Source organism: Synchytrium microbalum (assembly GCF_006535985.1).
Source record: "Synchytrium microbalum strain JEL517 chromosome Unknown SmJEL517_scf0007, whole genome shotgun sequence".
Classification (NCBI taxonomy): domain Eukaryota; kingdom Fungi; phylum Chytridiomycota; class Chytridiomycetes; order Synchytriales; family Synchytriaceae; genus Synchytrium; species Synchytrium microbalum.
Window position 1 is genome coordinate 165,013 of NW_022158356.1, and position 19,401 is coordinate 184,413.

Genomic DNA, 19,401 nt, shown 5'->3' on the forward strand with positions numbered 1-19,401 from the left:
TAATCCATTTTATCCTATCACAGCATGTCGACTCGGCATTATGGATGAAATGGCCAAGCACTTTAACGAGAGTCCGAGTCACAGCTCAGACAAAGCAACACCAGATCAGTGGAATACCTTCCTGCAGAGCCATTCACGTCTTGAGCTCTTAAGTATCGATAGCTTCCAGTATCACTCAGGCAATCTATGGCGTAGAAATTTAGCGTCTGCTCTGGCCACAAAGTCGCTCTGAGGATTCAACATTCAATGTCTTGCCGATTGGGATTCACTCGGTGAATCATTGGTAAAAGGATCGTCGACTAGCTTGACCACTGTTGGCATTACTGGCCTTGCTAAGGTAAAGAATGGTGTGAATCTGGGATGGTTGGCCTCAATCGTAAATCTAAAGTCTTTGAGTATGAAGTATGATACCCGAAATTACGTGAGAACTACTCCATCCTTCTCATTCAAGATGGCTCCTGACGCTAAACTGAGCAGTCTCGAAATTAACCCAACGATACTCCCATTATCACTTAAAGACTGGTGTCAAGTGATACAGTCGTCTACATCCTCTCTGAAATCACTATCTGTAGTATTGGCGGAGGAACCCTGGAATGACGATGAGGAGCCTTGGCAGCGCGCGCCGCAACTCCTTGACTGTAGTGAAGCTCTTGCATTGTATGTCCTTCGTAAACTATCAGTGCATAGTAAAACACCACCGCTACATGGACTACTAGATCGCATTAAAACATGGCCGCCTGCTAGAGTGTCTAGATGTCACCCTTCCAAGCCGTTAGCACAGAACTGAAGGCGATATGCCCCTCCATCCACTACAAAATATAGTCACAATTCATTGAACCCTTCCCCAAACCTGATCTAATTGGATGTAGGTGCAAACGTACATGATAAAGATATAGGGCCAAGACCTATTCGACTTGTTGACAAGCCTCGTCAAATTGAGAAGGCTATCTGTCTACAAGTTCAACCTATCTGCTGACTGTCTCTTGGACGCGGCAGCCTTCCTGGCTCGCGCCTACAGGAAGGTCTGCACAATAGTCCCTCGTAAAGGTCAGCATATCCATTTGATCAGAAGTGATGGGGGGAGCCTTTTTGAAGGTCTGCACTTGCCAGACTATGGATATGAACATATGAAGGAAGCAGCCATGCTGGAACAGTCCTTCAACGAATTCTCAAGGTCCTTGTTATCGAATTGGCTTCTGTAGATTACCGCATGAAGGTGTATGGCTTCCAATTTTTCGAGATTGGCCTGTGTACACTGCACCAAGTCCAGCCTCTCTTTTGCAGTGAAATCAATACATCAAGGTAATGAATTTTATATTCCACGCTCAAGGACTAATATGTTGAAGAAGTGTGCATCGCGTAGAAAATATTACCATTTACCATAAACAATTTGTATACAAAATATAGCAAATAATGATGAATAGGACGGTGATCCAGTGCTGATTTCTCAAAGCTCTCTGTTTGTGTTTTTCTCAAATCAAAAAGCCAACCCTCAACACTCAACACAACCCTCATCAATCAGTTTTTAACATTGCAATCTCTTCAAGGTTTCCCGAGCTTACTTGACGCATTTGGAACAAGCTGTCGGGGCCCATCTACACTCCAGTATCGCGAGCAGAAGTAACGACTATGAGGCAAGTAACGCTTAAGTGGACATCGTGGTGGCACTTCTGCTTTTTGGCCAGGAAAACCAAACCGCAGCAACAACCCATTGAAGCTAACTTTTACTCGTTATGCACCCATCTAGTGACTCTAATACCGTCACAAACAACCCTCCTATAATGGGCAGTGGTCTGCAATTCAAGAATCTAACAGGAAATTGGGTTTCTGTGGTTGCCTTCATCTTGTCATTCGTACGTTACAAATGAGACTTCAAATGTTACTAGATTTGACTTACTAGGAATTCTGACAATTCTTTCTTCTTCCTTATGTACACATACAACAAACTACAATTACTACATACACAACAACATTTTCTACATGCAAACCATACACCAACTCAAACAACTACGCGACATTTGACACCTGAATCCCTTATATAAACTGTAATAGTTTGGATTGGTAGTCTCTGGCATTGGTCTCATCGTCGTACAGGCTGAATGGAACAAGATACCTAGCGCAGGAGGCAGAAATCCCTTTGATCTCCAGTGGTTTCGTCTCTTCTGGCACACTATGATTCTTGTATGGATGCTTGTCCTCGTCATCCGTGGTGCCATCCCAGCTTATCGATTTGTCGTAAGTGCCAGCTCAGCGTGTTTGAAGAGAGGCCGAAAAGACGCCGGAAGTCATTCCCGGAGCTCAATAACATGGATGGCCTTTCATGTATATAATTTCAATCTCTGACATGAACTCCACTTTCACAGCTCTTGGCCTTTGTCGCCATCGGATTCACGCTCCTCATTGACGGATTCGACAATGCCATATCGTACAGCGTAAACTTTTATGGATCAACACTAGGAAACGCTGCCGGTGCTCTAGCTGCTGGTCTCTTTTTCGTCGCAGTAGGATATATTACATGGATCTTCCTGTTGGGAGCAGAAGAAAACACCGCAGCCCACCGATTCGTAAAAGGAGAATCAATGCCATTAAAGAATGTATCTGTTGGTGGATTCACTAGTGGATTTGGTAGAAAGAACAAGAGTGAACGAGCTCCCACCCAACCTGTAGTCATCTCATCACCTTCAACTGCTGCTGGTGCCAGTTCGGCTGTATATGCTGCTGCTCCTGCCGCTGCTGCAGGTGCCGGTGCTGGAGCTATTGCTGCTGGTGGTGCTGAACAGGTTTATAACTTCAAGGCAAAGGCCTTGTATTCTTGTAAGTTTCATGACAAGGCAAAACAAAAACTCAGAAATTTCGAATCCTTTTGCAGCTCCAGTTTCCTTTAGTCTCTAACATATCACTTTCATAACTTTAGATGAAGCCAACCCAGAAGATCCCAACGAAATCTCATTCCTTAAGGGAGAAATACTGGACGTACTGGACAACAAGGGCAAATGGTGGCAGGCTAGAAGAACCACTGATGGCAAAGTCACTGTCGGTATCGTCCCATCCAACTATTTACAGCTCCAGTAGAACCCCAACCGCCAGCAGAAACTCGAAGGTAATTTGTTAGAGGAGAGTGAGAAGAGCATGGAAGGAACAACAACAACCTCATAAATATAATGTATACCACCAAAGAACCCCGTCACACACGAACATTTTGGGTTGAGAGAGAGAAAAAAAAGTTGGTTTCTTGTAAGTGAGGAGTAAAGTAAAATGTAGCAGAAGTTATATTAGTCGGCTTGAATATATTCCAAATTCATTTTTAACCAGATTAGTCTTGTCTTTGTTGATGCTCTGTTAGATCTTGACGACGGGACAACAAAACCGCATAGCAGGTTTGTTGGAAGCCAGCTATGGCAACCTGTCCCTCTTTCTTCTGATAGTCGACCCAGTGTATTTATACACTATGATTCATCTGAATGTGCAGAAGGTTGGAAATGTGTGTTTGAGAATGAGAGCTCAAAGGCAAAAAAAATCTGTCTCCATATTACGATATATAATCACAAATGTGGACTTGAAAAACTCATAACATGCAAATACCAGGAGTCTAGCATCATGTTATTCGACTCTGCTCGTCCAATTCAAAGCTTCCAACTCATTGTGACAAGCCAGAAACGACCTACTCTCTCAATGCTTAGTCTCGTCGCCCCAAAAAGCGACAGCTTGTCTAACAACTCTCTGATATGCCACTGAGCTTATGAAACCTGAATTTTTTTTCACTCAAAGCTATCGGTGGTTTGCGTATCTTTATGGTCGACACACCCATACTCGGTTGAAACATGATAAGCGGCAGCACCACAAAGAGAAGATAATCCTAGTGTTTTGGAATGACTGTCTTGTATATGGAAAAACTGGAGTCTCTGGACTCTGCTGAAGACTTGAAGCGTGTAGTGGCCTTACCACGAGCGTTTTTCGTAGCTGCTCGTAATTCAAGGGGACCTCAGATCATAATGTGATGCATCGTATCACTATATATCGATTCAAAAAGGAAGAAGAGGTTTCGGAGGATGATGGTGAAAAGTGCTGAACAAGCGAGCCACAAAGTCTCAAACCTCGACAAACAGCTTACAAGTGGTGACTGCAAATTGTAATATATTAGACTAGAATGAGAAGCTGTATACATCCTCGCTCTTTGAAGTGACGGGGTTGATACTTGACAAAGTAGCACTTCGCTCCCTCGTCCGACTCGAACCAGATATTTGCGATTTGGAAGGAGGATAGCATCCAAACCCTTTTCATTCTATAATGAAACCATTGAGATGATGTTTGACCGGTTTCTGGTTGAAAACATTAGAAAAAAAGACCAGAAAAGGACGACAGACAATGATAAGACCTCAAAACTCTCATAGTCGTCTCCTCTTATGGGAATTTCCGTTCGGAATGATCCGAATAGGCCTGTAGTAGTTTAGTATCAGAGCAGTGGACTAATGTGTGTGCGAGTGGGTGTACAGTTTGATGGTTTTCATGCCCAGCAGAAAAGAGTCTTAGTAGCATTGCAGATCTGAAGAAGAGGTACTTCAAAAAGCGAAATAAAGAATGTTTCCTGGCACCTTACATAGCGTACGCAAACCGTCACAGAAATGTAGTCAATCATGTAAATCACACCGAAACCTTTCGGGAATCAGAGCTGAAGTTGCTTGAATCTTGATTCTTTACATCCCCAAAACCTGTGACAAACAGTCTGCTCACAAAGTAAAGTCATGTCACAAACTTGACGTTTATTTGATCCAAGACAAGGAGTAACAACCCTCTCAGGCCAATGGAGGCAGCCTCTCCCTCTTCTCAAACACATTATCCCCCGCCGGATCCACACCAAGCGCTCTCAGCCGATTCAGGCAATGTATCGTAGACCTCCTCAGATCATTCAACTCATTCGTCAGCGCCAAGTTTTCAGTCTTGGCTCGCCTTTCCTCAAAGTCGATTTGGTCCATCTTGGCAGCGACGGTTCGGCGTAGTGTTGATACACCGTGTTCTAGAAGGTCACGGTGACGGAGGAGGGATTCACGTTCTGATTTGGATGTGCCTTGTTTGGCCGATGCGGTTAGGAGGTCAGAGTCGCTGGTTGGTGTGGGTGGATTGTATTTGTGGAGAAAGGTTATAGCTGCGAGCTGAATGGTGGGTGCAATTTGATAAGTTAGCATCCAGAATTCTTGACTATTCCTGTGCTTTTTCTTTGGTTGTCGTCTTACCTTGAAAGCATTGACATCATCCTTTCTAGACAGCTTGTATATGGTCATAACGTCATCCCTGATTCGATCTCTAAATGACGAGCATTCTATAACTCGATCCCTCTCGTCATCACGAACTTGACATATAGCTTTGAATTTTTGGTGTACTTGTTCGTTTTCACGTAGGAGGTTATGGTAATGGAGTTGGTATTCATGTAGTTCTGCCTCCATGTACTAATGAGATTTGGAAACTCGTGAGAGGCTGTTGGATAACACAAAAAAAGCATCAAACCTTGTATACAGGCTCAACTTGAGCTTCAAACGATCAACGACCATACAACCTGAAAGCAGCAACATACCTTGATACGCTCAGCCAACTCAACCACATTAGCCTCCTTCGGCTCAATCTGCTTCTTCATCTCCTGAATCTTGTAATCCAGCACAAACTTAAACTTTTCCAGCTCTCGATTCTTATTCTTTAAATCAATCACCCTCCCATCCTTGTCACGCATCATGCTATCCCTCTCCCCCAACTCCTTCTTTTGTAATTCCAATTCACGTTCCAATCGCTTCATACGTTCACGAAGCTTCTTTTCCTCAATGCCGAATTGGGAAAGTTCGCTACGACATGAGATGATTTCGAGATTTAGTTTCTGGAAGGTTGCTTTTGTTGCATTGTTTTCGGCGATAATTGATGTTAAGCCTTCACGTTCTATGGCTAGCTTTTCCTCGTTCTGGACCTGGATAGCAATCATCTCTTCTGATGATGTTGAAGAGAGATCGGAGATTGTTTGGGAGTAGGAGTCATTGCATTTGGATATCTCTATTCGTAACTATGGTGTGGTTGAGATTGGTTGTTGTCAGTATGTTGTGAATCTAGCGGCGAGGAGAAAAAAACTACGTTGACATTAAGTTCGATCATGCTTACACGTAAAGTATCTGCACTCTTCTCAGCAATACGAGCCTCATTCTGCTCTCGTATACGCTCAAAAGTTTTGGAATACTCCAATTCATCTTCCTTGATTTGTTTCTCCCATGCTTGCTTCTCCTCACGACTTGTGGTTTGAATATCGTTTTGCTTTTCGATTTCTATTTCCATTCGCTTTGCAAAAGATTTGATTGCTTCCTGTATGTTTGAGATTGTGTTAGCAGATAAATGCTGTGATAGTAATCCAACATGCAAGATTGGATACCAACGTTTTTTGGCTCATACCTGACGAGTATTGGCAGCATTTTCACGAATCTTTTCCAGAAGCCTTTCAAACTTGCTCTGGTTTTCTATTCGTCCTCGTATCAAAGAGTCATAGAACTAGTAAAACAAAGAGTCAGTTGCAAACTTCACGGCAAAATGGATGTGTAATTGGGGCGTACCTCTTTCAGAGCAACAAACTCCGCATCAAACTTATCAGTAAGCTCCTTCAACGACGCTGTCTGCGTATCGTCTCGATCTTTGAGACGAGCTTCATTTGATTTCCGAATATCCTAAATGAGTATGCGATGTCAGTTCCACCAAACCACGATCATACCACGAGATGTGTGCTTGTTTTTTCACTCACCTCAACCTGCTGCTTCAGCACACTAGTCCCCTTCGCCATCTCCCTCAAATCCGATTTCGTAACCATAACATCATCACCATACGCCAGCACCGGTTCCTTCTTGGCCAGAATCATCTCCTTCATCTCTTTCACTTTCATGGCTGGCGGCAACGTAGTCCTATCAACAACCTTCCATACGATGACTGAGCCGTCTTCTCCAGCAGAAAACAAGAATGCATCATCATATGATGATCGTAGTTTAGAAACACCAATAGAATGGGAAGCATGATCGACATGCTCGATATCCTGCCTGTTTACGATGAGGGATTGTGGTTGACGTGGTGCTTTGGATACTGGGGTTGGTGGCACGATGCTGCCGTGATTTTGGGCTGTAACGGACAGGGGTTGTGTGGCTGGAGTGTGGATGGTGGGATTGGTTGATGTAGTAGGTAGTGCTAGGGCTTGTGGTGATGTCTCAGAAGCAGCGTCGTCGTTTGCGTGGATTATTTGTTTAGGGACTGGCAGTGGGAATCGGAGGGCTCGAAGAGCTCCTGTTGCTGTTGATGTAAAGAGCATACGTCGAGAGTTTGAAAGTTGAACTGTGGGAGTTGTTAAAGTCTAGTTGGTGAGTGGCGAAAAAATAAAGCAAATAACAATGCGTAATTCAAGACCTTGCGTAAGCGAAACCTTCATAGGCACATCCCTCACAAGCAACCCAGCTCTTGAAAACTCCTTGAAGCTCGCATCATTGGCCGTAGCATACACACTATTCTCATCCGGCGAATACGACACACAAGAATACAGGACCTCCGAGCTCGGCACAGCAATAAACGTCCTCACACATCCACTATCACGACTCCTATTCAGCAAACTCCATTCAATAATACTTCCATCCATGGCAGTAGAAATCAGTCTCGCGTCGTCTCCCGACCAAGTAATAGATCGTATCCTGCCTTCATGACCAGTCAGTGTCATGACAACTTCACAAGTCCATGAAGATCGGATTTCAATTGCGGAAGCGACAGACATTGCAAAGAATTGTCCTCCGTGTGAGAATCTGGCTTCACGGCATCCGACACTTGGATTTTCCCAAAAGGGACGAATATCGTCGCACAGGACGTTAAACATTCGCACGCAGTCTGGGAATCCGACGAACATGTAGTGGCCTGAGGGGTGTAGTGCGATACTAGAAAAAATCCTGTGGGTGAGTGTGACAAGCTCACCAAAACAAAAATTCAAATGATGACACCGATATACACTGATTGTCGGACAACGTACCATGTAGGCTCCTCCTCGAAATTTGCAACTGCATCAACAGTACCCTCCAAGTAATTCCAAACTCGTGCAGTCTTATCCGTGCCACACGTAACAAACATGGGCTTCCTAATACATACATCCAGCCCCACAACAGAACCACTATGAAACCTCTGCAGCATTCTCGTGGCAGGCAGCTCAACACCTTCCAGTGGATCTTCACCGAGCAACGGCACTTCAAACACACCACCATCGTTCACGATACAGACCGCTAAATCTTCTGAATGGCCAATAGATATCGAGTTTACAAGTTGTGAAGGTGAGGTGATGTAAATCCGTGACTGCGCATACAGAGACTCGGCGTTATCGTTCTTGTCATACGATATACAATGTCCAGTTGATAGTCCAACAGCAAGTCCCAATCCATGTGAAGCCAACGCCGTAACACTGACAGGTATTTCACTCTTGAAATTAGTCGGCATGGTGGGCTGTAAATCCAGCAGCACATCATTACCCTCAAACACCAGTACATGACCATCGTCTGTCCCACACGCAATCCGTGTATCGCTCAACCATGCCAGACATAACAGGTTCTTGTCGGGTTTATGTTGTACAGTCATCTTGAAATGTGAGTCGACGAGTGTAAAGACTCGGAAGAGGTGGTCGCCACAGATAGCGATTTGGGTTAGTGAAGATTCGAATGGGTTTATGGCGGCTTGGCGTAGATCGGCGTCAGAGCCGTGGACTGCGGTGTGGGTGGATGTTTTGATGGAGGTTATCAGTTTGGGTTTTTCCCAGGCCCAGCAGTATAGATTCCTAGGGTACTAACGGTGAGCTATTTGACAACAACCACCAAAACTGTGCAAAGGCCATTACCATTCTGGGCCAGCACTTTGAGCTAGCAGCAACTTTCCATCATCCGAGAATGCCACAAAGATAAAAGTCTAAATCCAATTAAACTGTCAGGTTCCAGTAGTAACAACAAATCCTCCACATAATCGTCTGATATATACCTTGACAGCTGCCTCAGCATACACAATCTTCTTCTTCCTCATCGTAGTCAAATCACACACAAGGATCGAAGCAGGTCCATTCCCATTAGACAATGCAGCAGCAGCATAAGTACCATTTGCAGATACTCCAATAGCAGTAATCACTTCCCCGTCACTGCCACACGATATAAACTTTTGCGTCTTGGTTTCCAAATTGTGGACTACGAGTTGCGAGCCTGCTGAATAGAACAGTATCATGTCTGGTCCGCCATTTGAGAGACGGTGTATGGGCGCTGCTGCGTGTGTGTTTATGCCATATATGTGACTGTGATAAAATAACGTGAGTTTAATGTTCGTGTCAAACTCGATAACTGTAATAGCAAATGTAAGTTAAAAGAGACGTAAAGTTCATGAAAGTGCATACCTCTGAGATACAAAAGGTAGAGCCATCGTGTTTGTCTATACACTGAAACACAAAACAAGTTGTGTTATAGCTGCGACTTCTTATTTATCGACTGCGACTGGGGTTTCACGCGACAAATGGAGCCGGAAGTGATTCTATTGTTCGGAGATATAGCTTGAGCGCGCGCGCATCTTGTCACTCCCAATCTTAAATTCCTCTTTGAATCACAACTCCCTTCACACCAAAATTCCCGACACAACCAAGCAACTACCAAACTTGAATCCAAACAAAAGCAACAAATGGAAGCAACATTTCCTCGAGACTCAACAATCAGAGCCATCAGTACGCTGTCCTGATCTCTACCGTATCGTTTACTTATACCGATCGGTCACTTCAAGTTTGACACATTTGACATTGACAGCATCTCTATTACCGATAGATCGAGCACACCAACTATACTACGAGGGACTCCTCCGAGAGCGCCAGCAAGCAGCAGGATATACAAAGATCAATGGATTTGGAACTGTGCATCATGGATTGAAAGCTGATCGACCCAAGTTTCAAGAACCTGCTACTGCGTTTGATCGTGAGGTAATGCATATATATACATTGATTTCATGCTTGCAAGTGTACTAAATGATCTTGTATTAGTCAACACGCAAAGCAATCGCACGAGCTCGTGAAATGTGTCGAGAAGCGGATTCAATTGAAAAGCAACGATATACCAAGGTTGCTGGATTTGTGTTTTCCAAGTGACGTATATTGTTATGAGTCGCTTTGGAGTTGTGTTTTTGTACCTTGCTATGTATGATTTTTGATAAACGAATAAAAGGGTTTGATTTTTGAAAATAGAGTATTGATTCTCAAACGTTCACTTGTTATACCACACTGCATCTACATGATCTGAACGACTTGCCATATAGATACGCACTCGATTCAAAAGCAGAAGAGCGCCTTTCACAGCTTTCGGGTTTGCCATTGAGCCATGTACCACTTTGCAAACACATTTCCCGAATATCTCGTTTGAGGCTTCTAACTACCAACGAGCAAATCGAATCGACTGCCTGAACTCGTGCCAACCATGTCTCTGCAAGCCCACCATGCCACTCTCCCTCAGCACACCTCAACACAAGACTACTCCAAGTTTAAAGACATTGAAGTTCGTATTGATGGACCTGTAGCCATTGCATACCTCAACAGAGAGAAATCGTAAGTTCGGTTGGATCACGCTCATATTAACGTGGTTTAGAAGGAGACTTTTGGGTGCCTGGTGTGCAAGTGTGGTGATTCGCCCACGAAATTGAAATAGAGTTTGGTTGGTTTATCGTTAACCGTAGCTGCACCACGCTACTCCCTACTTCTACGTGAAACCATACCATGAATGCCGAGAGCTGTATTCGACAATTTACAACGCATCACCAACACCATTTTCTCTCTGTACTCGTAGCCTGAATGGATACACAGCACTCATGGGAATCGAAATCATCCAATTCTTTGACAAGATCAACATCGATGATCAGATCCGTGTTGGTGTGCTTACCGGAAAAGGTATGTATTCTTAGCCTTTGACTGTTGCAAAAAGAAGGTTGACGCACCCTATGTATCAGTGGAACCTAACTCTAATCTCTCGCTTTTTCTATCGCAGGACGTGTATTCTGTGCCGGATACGATTTCTCAGCTGGTGGTGGTGATTTCTCATCATTTAACACACCAAAGACTGCTGAAGGTAAATATAGCCATACTACACAAAAGAGGACAAAAGAACCGAACCATCCACCTTCCAATAACATTTTATTGTCTCCACTCGTTTTCCTTTACAGAATCCATGTTGGAACGAGACGGATCCGGTCTCGTAAACCTAATCAACAACCGTAAAGTCACCATCGCTGCATTGAATGGACCTGCCATCGGCGGTAATCATACTGTCCATCTTTTCTTTCTTTTGTTGAATATGAACTCATACTCCATCTCTATATTCCAGTCGGCATAACAATGGTCCTCCCCCTCGACATGCGCATTGCCGCCAAGGAAACCAAAGTCGGATTCATCTTCAACAGACGTGGAATCAATGCTGAAGCCGGTAAACCCCCAATCTGCACCACCTTCATCCCCTTGTTTTGTCCACTAACATACCTTTCACACACAGGAAGCTCCTACTTCCTAACCCGTCTCGTTGGGCAATCGGCCGCCCTCGGCATAGTCCTCCGCGGCGACATCCGTCTCGCCTCGCACAACTCTCTCCAGCCCCTGTTCGAAGAACTCGTCGACAAGAACGACCAAGTGCTTCCCAAAGCGCTTGAAATCGCACACGAGATTGCGAGAGAGACCAGTGTGGTGTCGAATGCGGTCAATAAGGCCTTGCTGTGGCATCAGAAGCCTACACCGCAGCAGCAAGAGAATTTGGAGGCTATGGCGTTGTATCATTTGGGTGCTAGTGGTGAGTTGAAGTCTTCTATTCAGAACAGTGATCGTTTTTTCTGTTTGGGTGGCTGACTTGGTTTTTGTTGGTTAGCTGATTCAAAGGAAGGTGTTAAGGCGTTCTTGGAAAAGAGATCGCCAAAGTGGCCTAATGTTATTTCAAAGGATTTGCCAAAGATGTTGTAAGTGTGGTTTTGTTGTGATGATCATCTGGGTGATTTCGTTTCATATGTATATACAAACGGCTTTTTCCATGATTCAAGGCCTTGGTGGAACGAGCTTTCAATGAAGAAAGGTAGGTTTATAAGTCACCTAGTTGCGTTGTTTTTTGCTGCATGCTAACAGAATTTTCTACCACAGGTCACTACAAATTGTAAGCGTGCAATTTGCTTGTAAGAGTTTCCTTCTCTGTCGCCTGGAACTGTGTAAAACAAAAAGAAGTTTGTGGAAATGTGACGTACTAAGAAATATAAACTTTTCTGTGATCTTAAACTCGTGTGCACAGTTCATATTCGTGTGTATGAGGGTATACGTATATTCAATTTTCATATCTAATCCGTTTTTTACATTGTTGTGGGTTCTAGTAGTCATAGTTATATATATCTCCCAATGTTGCCCTTCCCAACCAAAAGCAGCATAAATCATCCTAAATTATCCTCCTTCATATCTCATAATTCTAAAGCACCTCTAACAAACTGCGGCAGCACAAAAGCAGCCTCGTGCATCTGAGCATGGTAATAACGTAACTTATCCCGTTCAAATTCAGGTGTGAATTTGCGTAGTGGTTTGGTAAAGTCTTTTTTTTCGGTTGATGCCAAGATGAAGCCTATTTGTCCACATGGGTAAGTGGGGACAGATGCGTATGCGTAGGAGACTGATGGGTATATTTCCTTGCATTGGGAGATCACGGTCTTTATAAGCGGGAGATGGAGCCACTGGCATTCACCTGTGAGTGTGAGGTGATGAAGGAAGGAGAGGTGAGCGAGTGTGCAAAAACAACATGTGTTAGCACACATAGATGTCCATTTTGTAAGACAAGTTTTGGTCAAACACTAAGCTCATATACGAAAATTGGTGTTCAAATCTTCATAGACCCGTAGGTCTTGGAGTGGTGCATGAAAACAGATGTAATCTTTGCTTAATTGACTCTTTCATAGAACGAATGGCAAAAAAATGCATCCAGCTTCATCTTCATACCTTGCGTAGCTATGATCCCACCAGGCCTCAACGCATTCTTCAACAACTGGAAGAATGAACCTTGGAACAGCGATTCAGCTGGCCCAACAGGATCCGACGAGTCAGTAATGACCACATCGTAGACTCCCGTATTGTCCTTTAAGAATTGGAAGCCGTCACCGATAATGACCTTGACTTTTGGGTGTGCGAATCCGACAGCCATGGATGGTAGGAATTTCTTGGATACTCGAGGTACAGCCTCGTCGATTTCTACGAGGACGGCTTCCTCGATGCTGGGATGTTTAAGGACTTCGCGGAGGATTCCTCCATCACCACCTCCAATTACTAGGACCTGTACAAGAGAGGAGATGTAGTTGTTGGTGAGAACAAGAAGGGTAAATTTGGTTGGTTTTTTTTTGCCACATTTTTTTTCAATGGTTTTCAGGCCGTGAGGGGTCCCACAGCTATTCGCTTGCAAGTTTCTCAGTCATTATGAATTCCGCCTGGGGCGGCAAAGCAGTCATCATCAAACCAAAACAGAAAAGAAGACGAGAATTCAGAAGTGTTGCAACACTTTATACCTTTTGTGGATTTGGATGCGAGTTGAGAGGCAAATGAGCCAGCATCTCCTGATACCTAGTAGTATGATTATGTATATGAATATGATCTCGGATTGTATGCAACATGTACTTCATACTCACGCGAATTCATCTCGTTCAGTAGCTTGAATGACACCGTCCAAGACAAGTACATTCCCATGATGAGAGGATTGGAAGACAAGAACGTCTTGGAATTCCGACTTTTCATGATGCAGGACTTCAGTTACTTGGAGCTTCATTGCTAGTAAGTTGGATTTGGAAAAGTCAGAAAAAAAAATGAAAGGTATCTGCTCAGCTTGTACGGTACCTTGACCAGGCCACATGGCAGCAGTTTCAGTAAACCACCCATCAGTGATGTTTGGATGAGTGATGCTATCTACTTCGGCAGTCATCTTGAGAGCTTGTCTAGTTCCAACTGTTTTTTTGGAAGAGATGTAAGGTCGAAGAAAAAAGGAGTGGTAAAGCTAGAGTCGCTGGTAGAGTCGGATTCGATGGGTAGATACAATTGATTGGTACGATATAATGTTCACATTTAGTATTAATATGAATAATTTAGTAGTTCAGTCGCGTCCATTGTCTCTGTTGCGACGTCACAAATGTCCAAAACGTCAAAACATAGAGGTTTCGAGGCTGACAACGGCACTGCACGAAAACGAGATCCTGGCGGGCAGGAAATGAGATGCTGGCGGTCACTATAATCGGAGGTGCGGCCTGGTTTGTGTCGACGGCGGGTACTGTAAGTGGGCTGAGAAAGAAGTCATGCATTGAAGAGATCCTCACAAGAGAATGGCAAAGACGGAATACTTGATACGGAATCAAATACTGTATTTGAACGATTTTTTCATTTCTATTCTTGTAAACTGCTACTGCAATTCGTTGTTGCAGTCGTTAAACGATCACTCGTATGCTCACTACCCGTACCTCCCCTCCAACTCTTCCTCATGCCTGATCAACGGATATTGGGTGATGATCTCTTGGAAGCTTCCACCAATAAGATAGGTCCAATATGAAATCATGTATTCTGGATGTGTCTGCAACAGAAGTCTTCTCACCAGCATGTAGTAAACGGATCGGTCTAGCAGTACCAACAGTAAAACTCAACACCACTCGATCTAGCAGTTCCAAACCAGTCTATATGCTGTCACCGGACTGGCTGAGCAATCCCACACTACGAGCAATTGCGCTTGGGAATCGTTTCGACGATATCGCCGAGGGCCAGTTGATGGAGTTTTTAGCAGCACATCCCGAATGCAGGACATGACAGTAGATTGGAGAGTCTCTATCTATACAAAGGATCGTGTCGTCAAGACCTCGTGTCTCTCAAACCACAATCTGAAAGCATTCAGATTACTCCTCTACCCCACCGAAACCGAATGTATTTAGCTCGCCAAGGATATATTGAAGAGCACGTCAGACACCGTGACAGAACTAGACATGCACGCAGGATGCCGTATTGACTGGCTTCGAGATCTGAAAGCTCTGTAGCGCCTTTCTTTGGTGCATAGCTATGAATTTCATGTATGGGAACTCTCCAGTCTAAAACTAACACACGAGGTTCAACTGACAAGCTTGTCGTTGAACCCAAGTTACTATCTGCTGGAAGACTTATTGGTTATACTGTAGCAATCTACGGGAACTGTGGTATCGTTGACGCTCGCAGCTCGTGGAATCAAAGACCACGGACTCTTTAACGGACGTACATTTATGGTAATGTCAGTGATCTTTATGGTCTAAAAACGTGGACACCACAATGTGGACGTGAATTGCATTCATTGACAATTGACGATTCTGAGAGGGACGCTCGTATGATGATGCGGGGTCGAATTTATGGCCTGGTAAACTTCTGCACGAATCTTAGGCATCTCGAGCTCGGTGTGTTGTCGGATATAGATAGCAAAGCTGTGCTTGGTATGCTCACAACTTTGGCGCATCTACGGCTACTCAAACTCGATCTATCGGCCCAACAATCGATTTCTGGTGATGATATTTTGGAGGCGTCAGCCAACAGAGCTAGGGCTAGCAGCAAATCGTGTACTGTTGATGTATTTGGGACAGTCACCTTCTCACCGACTTGTAGTAAACTCATCGGTGTACCCACCCAAGCAACCACATCATCAGCACTCAACCTTACAGCACCGAAACCAGTCGATCTCTTCGACGAGTACTCTAAATACGTGGTGCTCGATAAAAGTAGAGTTGGTTGGACGGTGTGTGACTCGCAGGAGAACACTGCTCATCTAGAGAGCCGCTACCGAAAACTGGTCGTCCAAATAGTTGGACGTTGGACGGAGAAGCCCAGAAGAAATAGAACAAAAGCGTTTGTCGATAGTTGGCTCTGCTGTTGGCCGTTTTGCTAGAACAGGTAGAATATATAAGAAGCTTTGTATAAAATCTGACGTATAACCGTGTAAGCCGTAGGCCATTGGACTGATGTTTCATACGTGCAAAAGACGCGTCTTTTGTTTCCTTCGTTCTATGCCAGGTCCTGCGCTTGGACAACAAGATGAAGTCAAGACAAGTTCTCTTTTTCCCACCAGTTTATCATTCATTCATCTGAGCTCCTGAGTGCTATACATGGTGCCGATCAATAATCGTAATCCGATCAGCACAATTGACATCCCTCTTCAAGGTCGGAACTGCTCTCATCATCGCAGAACGGGACATCAACACATTGATCTCAAACGCCCAATCTTTGCGACAACATGTGGGGAAATCGAATGATGACGGATGCATACGATTATCATTCCAGACAATACTTCCAGATGCCTCCTGGTCCTGGCGGCCCGGTATACGATGAGCATCGCCCGCCACTCGATTCATTAAGTCTTAGAAGAGGCGAATTCATTCAAAGATCCCATCAACTATCAGATAGACCATACGAACACCCATAGTAAGTACATTGCACCCTTAATGCTTGTAATGTGATGTATTGACGAAGATGTTGATTACAATTCTGTCACGAACTTCTGCACTCAACAATCGCTTTGTTTTAACATATGCATGGAACAAGACAATAACCAACATTTTGTTTGCAATCTTTCTAGCGCAAGGTCGCATTCTTTGCCACCGTCCAGGTCTCCGCCACCAAGGGCAAGAGGACCATACGACATGTATGAAGCACAGTATGAGCCTCAAGACCGGAATTATACAGGCTGGCCGTAAGTGTCATGCATTTATGCAATGATTTTACAAAGCCCTGGTGTCTGCTGTTGATGAAGTACTAAAATACATCATGACCATCAAGACATGATCGACATCATCCTTTACCTCCAACTCCACCGCCGCCACCAATGCCAATGTCAATGCCGCTGCCTTATAGGAATAGGAGCCCTGTGCGATACACTGATAGAAAGCGGTATGTGTGTTGGTTATTTCAGACCTTGAAGCCTTCAAGAATGACACAAACTGTTCAGTAGTATGATGGAGGACTCTGAACCACCAGCAGAATACAAGAGACATAAAGACCATTCATCTAGAATGAGCAGATCCATCGAAACAAAGGAATTGAGTTATTACAGACAATCGCCTAGTCCCTCACTATCAATTGGTGCCAGACCTCCATCGCCTCGACTGCTTATTCGGAACGGCAACTCTTCGCCAGGACAATATACTGTATCACCCAGTATTCCGTTTATGGTATCGCCCGATGTATCAATCCCATCATCTGCGAGAGAGGGATCAAAGCCACTATCTGCCAGAGATGAAGACCAGGCGCCCACTCCAATGGTTGCTACAGCAACAATTGAAGGAACCACTGCAGCAATAGTAGCATTGAATGACGAGGATAATTTGATGCCAGAATTGCCGATAGTGATGCCATTTCCCAGCCACGTATTTTCAGACCCAGTAACTAGAAAAAGGGCAGGATTACTGAGATCCGATTATGAACATCACCGATCAAAGGCAAAAGACTTGTTAAAGCAAGCACGAGAGTCGATTGGTCAAGATCGGCTTGCTTGTATCGATAACTGTAATAGAGAGTTGGCAAAGGCTGATGAGTGTTGGAAGGATATCGAAAATTTGATTGCTGTAGTTAAGGTCAAGGATGCAAAGGTAACCAACAAGATGACACGTCGTATGATGGAGCTTGCCTATCATATGGATGGTGTCAAACGGACGTTGGCGTCCATAATGTCTTTGGCTAAAAACGAATCACGTAAGGATGTTGTAAGGGCATCTGAACAGCTCTTGTATCAGTTCAGGAGACCAATCGATCCAATTCTTTGGGCTCCTCCTATGGCGCCAAAGTCTGAAGATAATCCAAGGGTAGAGCACTCTGCGCGTACTACGACAAATACTGTTGCTACGACTGCTGGTAATGCTGCTGCTGCAGACAGTGCCGGCGCTGTTAGTAACAGTACTCTCCCAGTAAATCACGGCAGTTTAAAGATTGAAAAGCCGAGGCTTCTCGATGATGCTTCGGCCTTCCTTGACAAGATCATTACGGACGATATGATTATGACTGCCACCAGTCCATACAACAGAGCCGGTGGTGCTCTTATAAGTGGAGCAACCAGTACTATAAATGGCAGTCCAGCTATCGAAGGAGCCGTCCTTCCAGAAGATAATTGGAATCCTGGATGGCTGATGAGTGGTGACCAGAATACGATGGGGGTTGAAACTTCGGATGCAATGGTGGTTACTAAGAATGATATTGATGGAGACGTGCCTTATGAACCTGGTTGCGATGTCATGGATGATGTGGATGATCGATTGGTGATGGGAAGATTCAACCTTTTGAACTATCAGTTGGTAAGAAAATGCATGGATTGCACAGTTTCCCATCGAAGCAGGGCTAACGCATATGCACGTGCTTTTCGCAGGAGGAGCATCGAGCGATGCAAGTTAAATACCAAACACGCTGAAAAAAGTCGTTAATTTATTTTTGAGGAAGGATACATATTATAATATCAACCAATGTACAAATAATCATATAGACATATAATCTAATCTTGGACGTCTTGGAATGAGCATAAGTTCATCATTCGCGTGAAGCAATATCTCCAAGCCAAAAACCATAGTGGGACTTCCACTAATCCACTCAGGTTTTTTGATGCTGAGTTGGCACAGACATTACATGTGTGTTTCCGTTTTGCCCTGCGAGACCAAATGAGATAAGAGAGGTTAATTACATCACGAAGCTTGTCTGTTCGACCAAATTGAACGTACTGCATGAGAATATATAGATGAAATCAACGGAGATGCCATTCTGTTAAGAGCATAACGGAACGGCAATGTGAATTCATGATGGCTAACATAGTGTTTTGACCTTCCGCAAACAGCCCCAGCCGTCAGAAGACTGACGAATTACCACATAACGAGAAGCAGGACTACAACCATGGCGGCCAACCATTGCTAACACATTTACACTTGCGCGGTAGCATCTCAGCCAAGGATACCTGCTTACAATTCATGTGGAGATCGTGGATAGACGTCTGCCGACTGTTGCTAGAAACCTAAGACAAAAGAGATACCAGACACCAACACCTCCAAGCTCAATGGAACCGTCAATACGACTCCAAAGACTGTATTGGATGTATCGCCATTCTGTTCGTTCAAACACATACTGGGCGTACCATTTCAGGATCGTGATTCACGATATCACTAAGAGACCGTCAATTTAACTCCAAGGAGTGTATTGGGCATCCGCGGTTCTGTAAACATACTGGGCGTAATAGTTCAGCGTTGTAATGTTACTACGGGACCGTAAATACGAGTCCATAGAGTGTGTTGGATGTAGCGTCATTCTGTGTACTGGACGTGCTATATCAGCAATGTGATTCATGATATCGACTATGTGGCCATCCGTACTCT

The 19,401-nt window shown here is 44.3% G+C and overlaps 4 protein-coding genes across 4 annotated transcripts; 2 read left to right on the plus strand and 2 right to left on the minus strand.

Annotated features, from left to right (window-relative positions):
- Positions 1–451: 451 nt before the first annotated feature.
- Positions 452–3,072, plus strand: SmJEL517_g01896 (uncharacterized protein; the record flags this gene model as incomplete). Its single annotated transcript, XM_031167824.1, has 7 exons — positions 452–745; positions 897–1,047; positions 1,111–1,198; positions 1,748–1,853; positions 2,053–2,235; positions 2,364–2,814; positions 2,915–3,072. The coding sequence occupies 7 exons, from the start codon at positions 452–454 to the stop codon at positions 3,070–3,072; spliced, it is 1,431 nt and encodes a 476-aa protein (XP_031026221.1).
- A 1,721-nt stretch (positions 3,073–4,793) lies between these two features.
- On the minus strand, positions 4,794–9,441 carry SmJEL517_g01897 (uncharacterized protein; the record flags this gene model as incomplete). The annotated part of the gene is made up of 12 exons (XM_031167825.1): positions 4,794–5,150; positions 5,232–5,444; positions 5,570–6,043; positions 6,139–6,336; positions 6,424–6,519; positions 6,582–6,692; positions 6,767–7,363; positions 7,433–7,931; positions 8,024–8,815; positions 8,876–8,943; positions 9,013–9,316; positions 9,416–9,441. 12 exons carry the CDS (start codon positions 9,439–9,441, stop codon positions 4,794–4,796), a joined length of 3,735 nt encoding a protein of 1,244 aa, XP_031026220.1.
- Positions 9,442–10,475: 1,034 nt separating this feature from the next.
- Positions 10,476–11,998, plus strand: SmJEL517_g01898 (uncharacterized protein; the record flags this gene model as incomplete). Its single annotated transcript, XM_031167826.1, has 7 exons — positions 10,476–10,603; positions 10,842–10,942; positions 11,040–11,120; positions 11,215–11,307; positions 11,376–11,474; positions 11,541–11,831; positions 11,907–11,998. The coding sequence occupies 7 exons, from the start codon at positions 10,476–10,478 to the stop codon at positions 11,996–11,998; spliced, it is 885 nt and encodes a 294-aa protein (XP_031026229.1).
- Positions 11,999–12,480: 482 nt separating this feature from the next.
- SPE3 (spermidine synthase) lies at positions 12,481–13,979 on the minus strand (the record flags this gene model as incomplete). The annotated part of the gene is made up of 5 exons (XM_031167827.1): positions 12,481–12,758; positions 13,010–13,340; positions 13,570–13,624; positions 13,690–13,828; positions 13,895–13,979. The coding sequence occupies 5 exons, from the start codon at positions 13,977–13,979 to the stop codon at positions 12,481–12,483; spliced, it is 888 nt and encodes a 295-aa protein (XP_031026228.1).
- Positions 13,980–19,401: the final 5,422 nt, after the last annotated feature.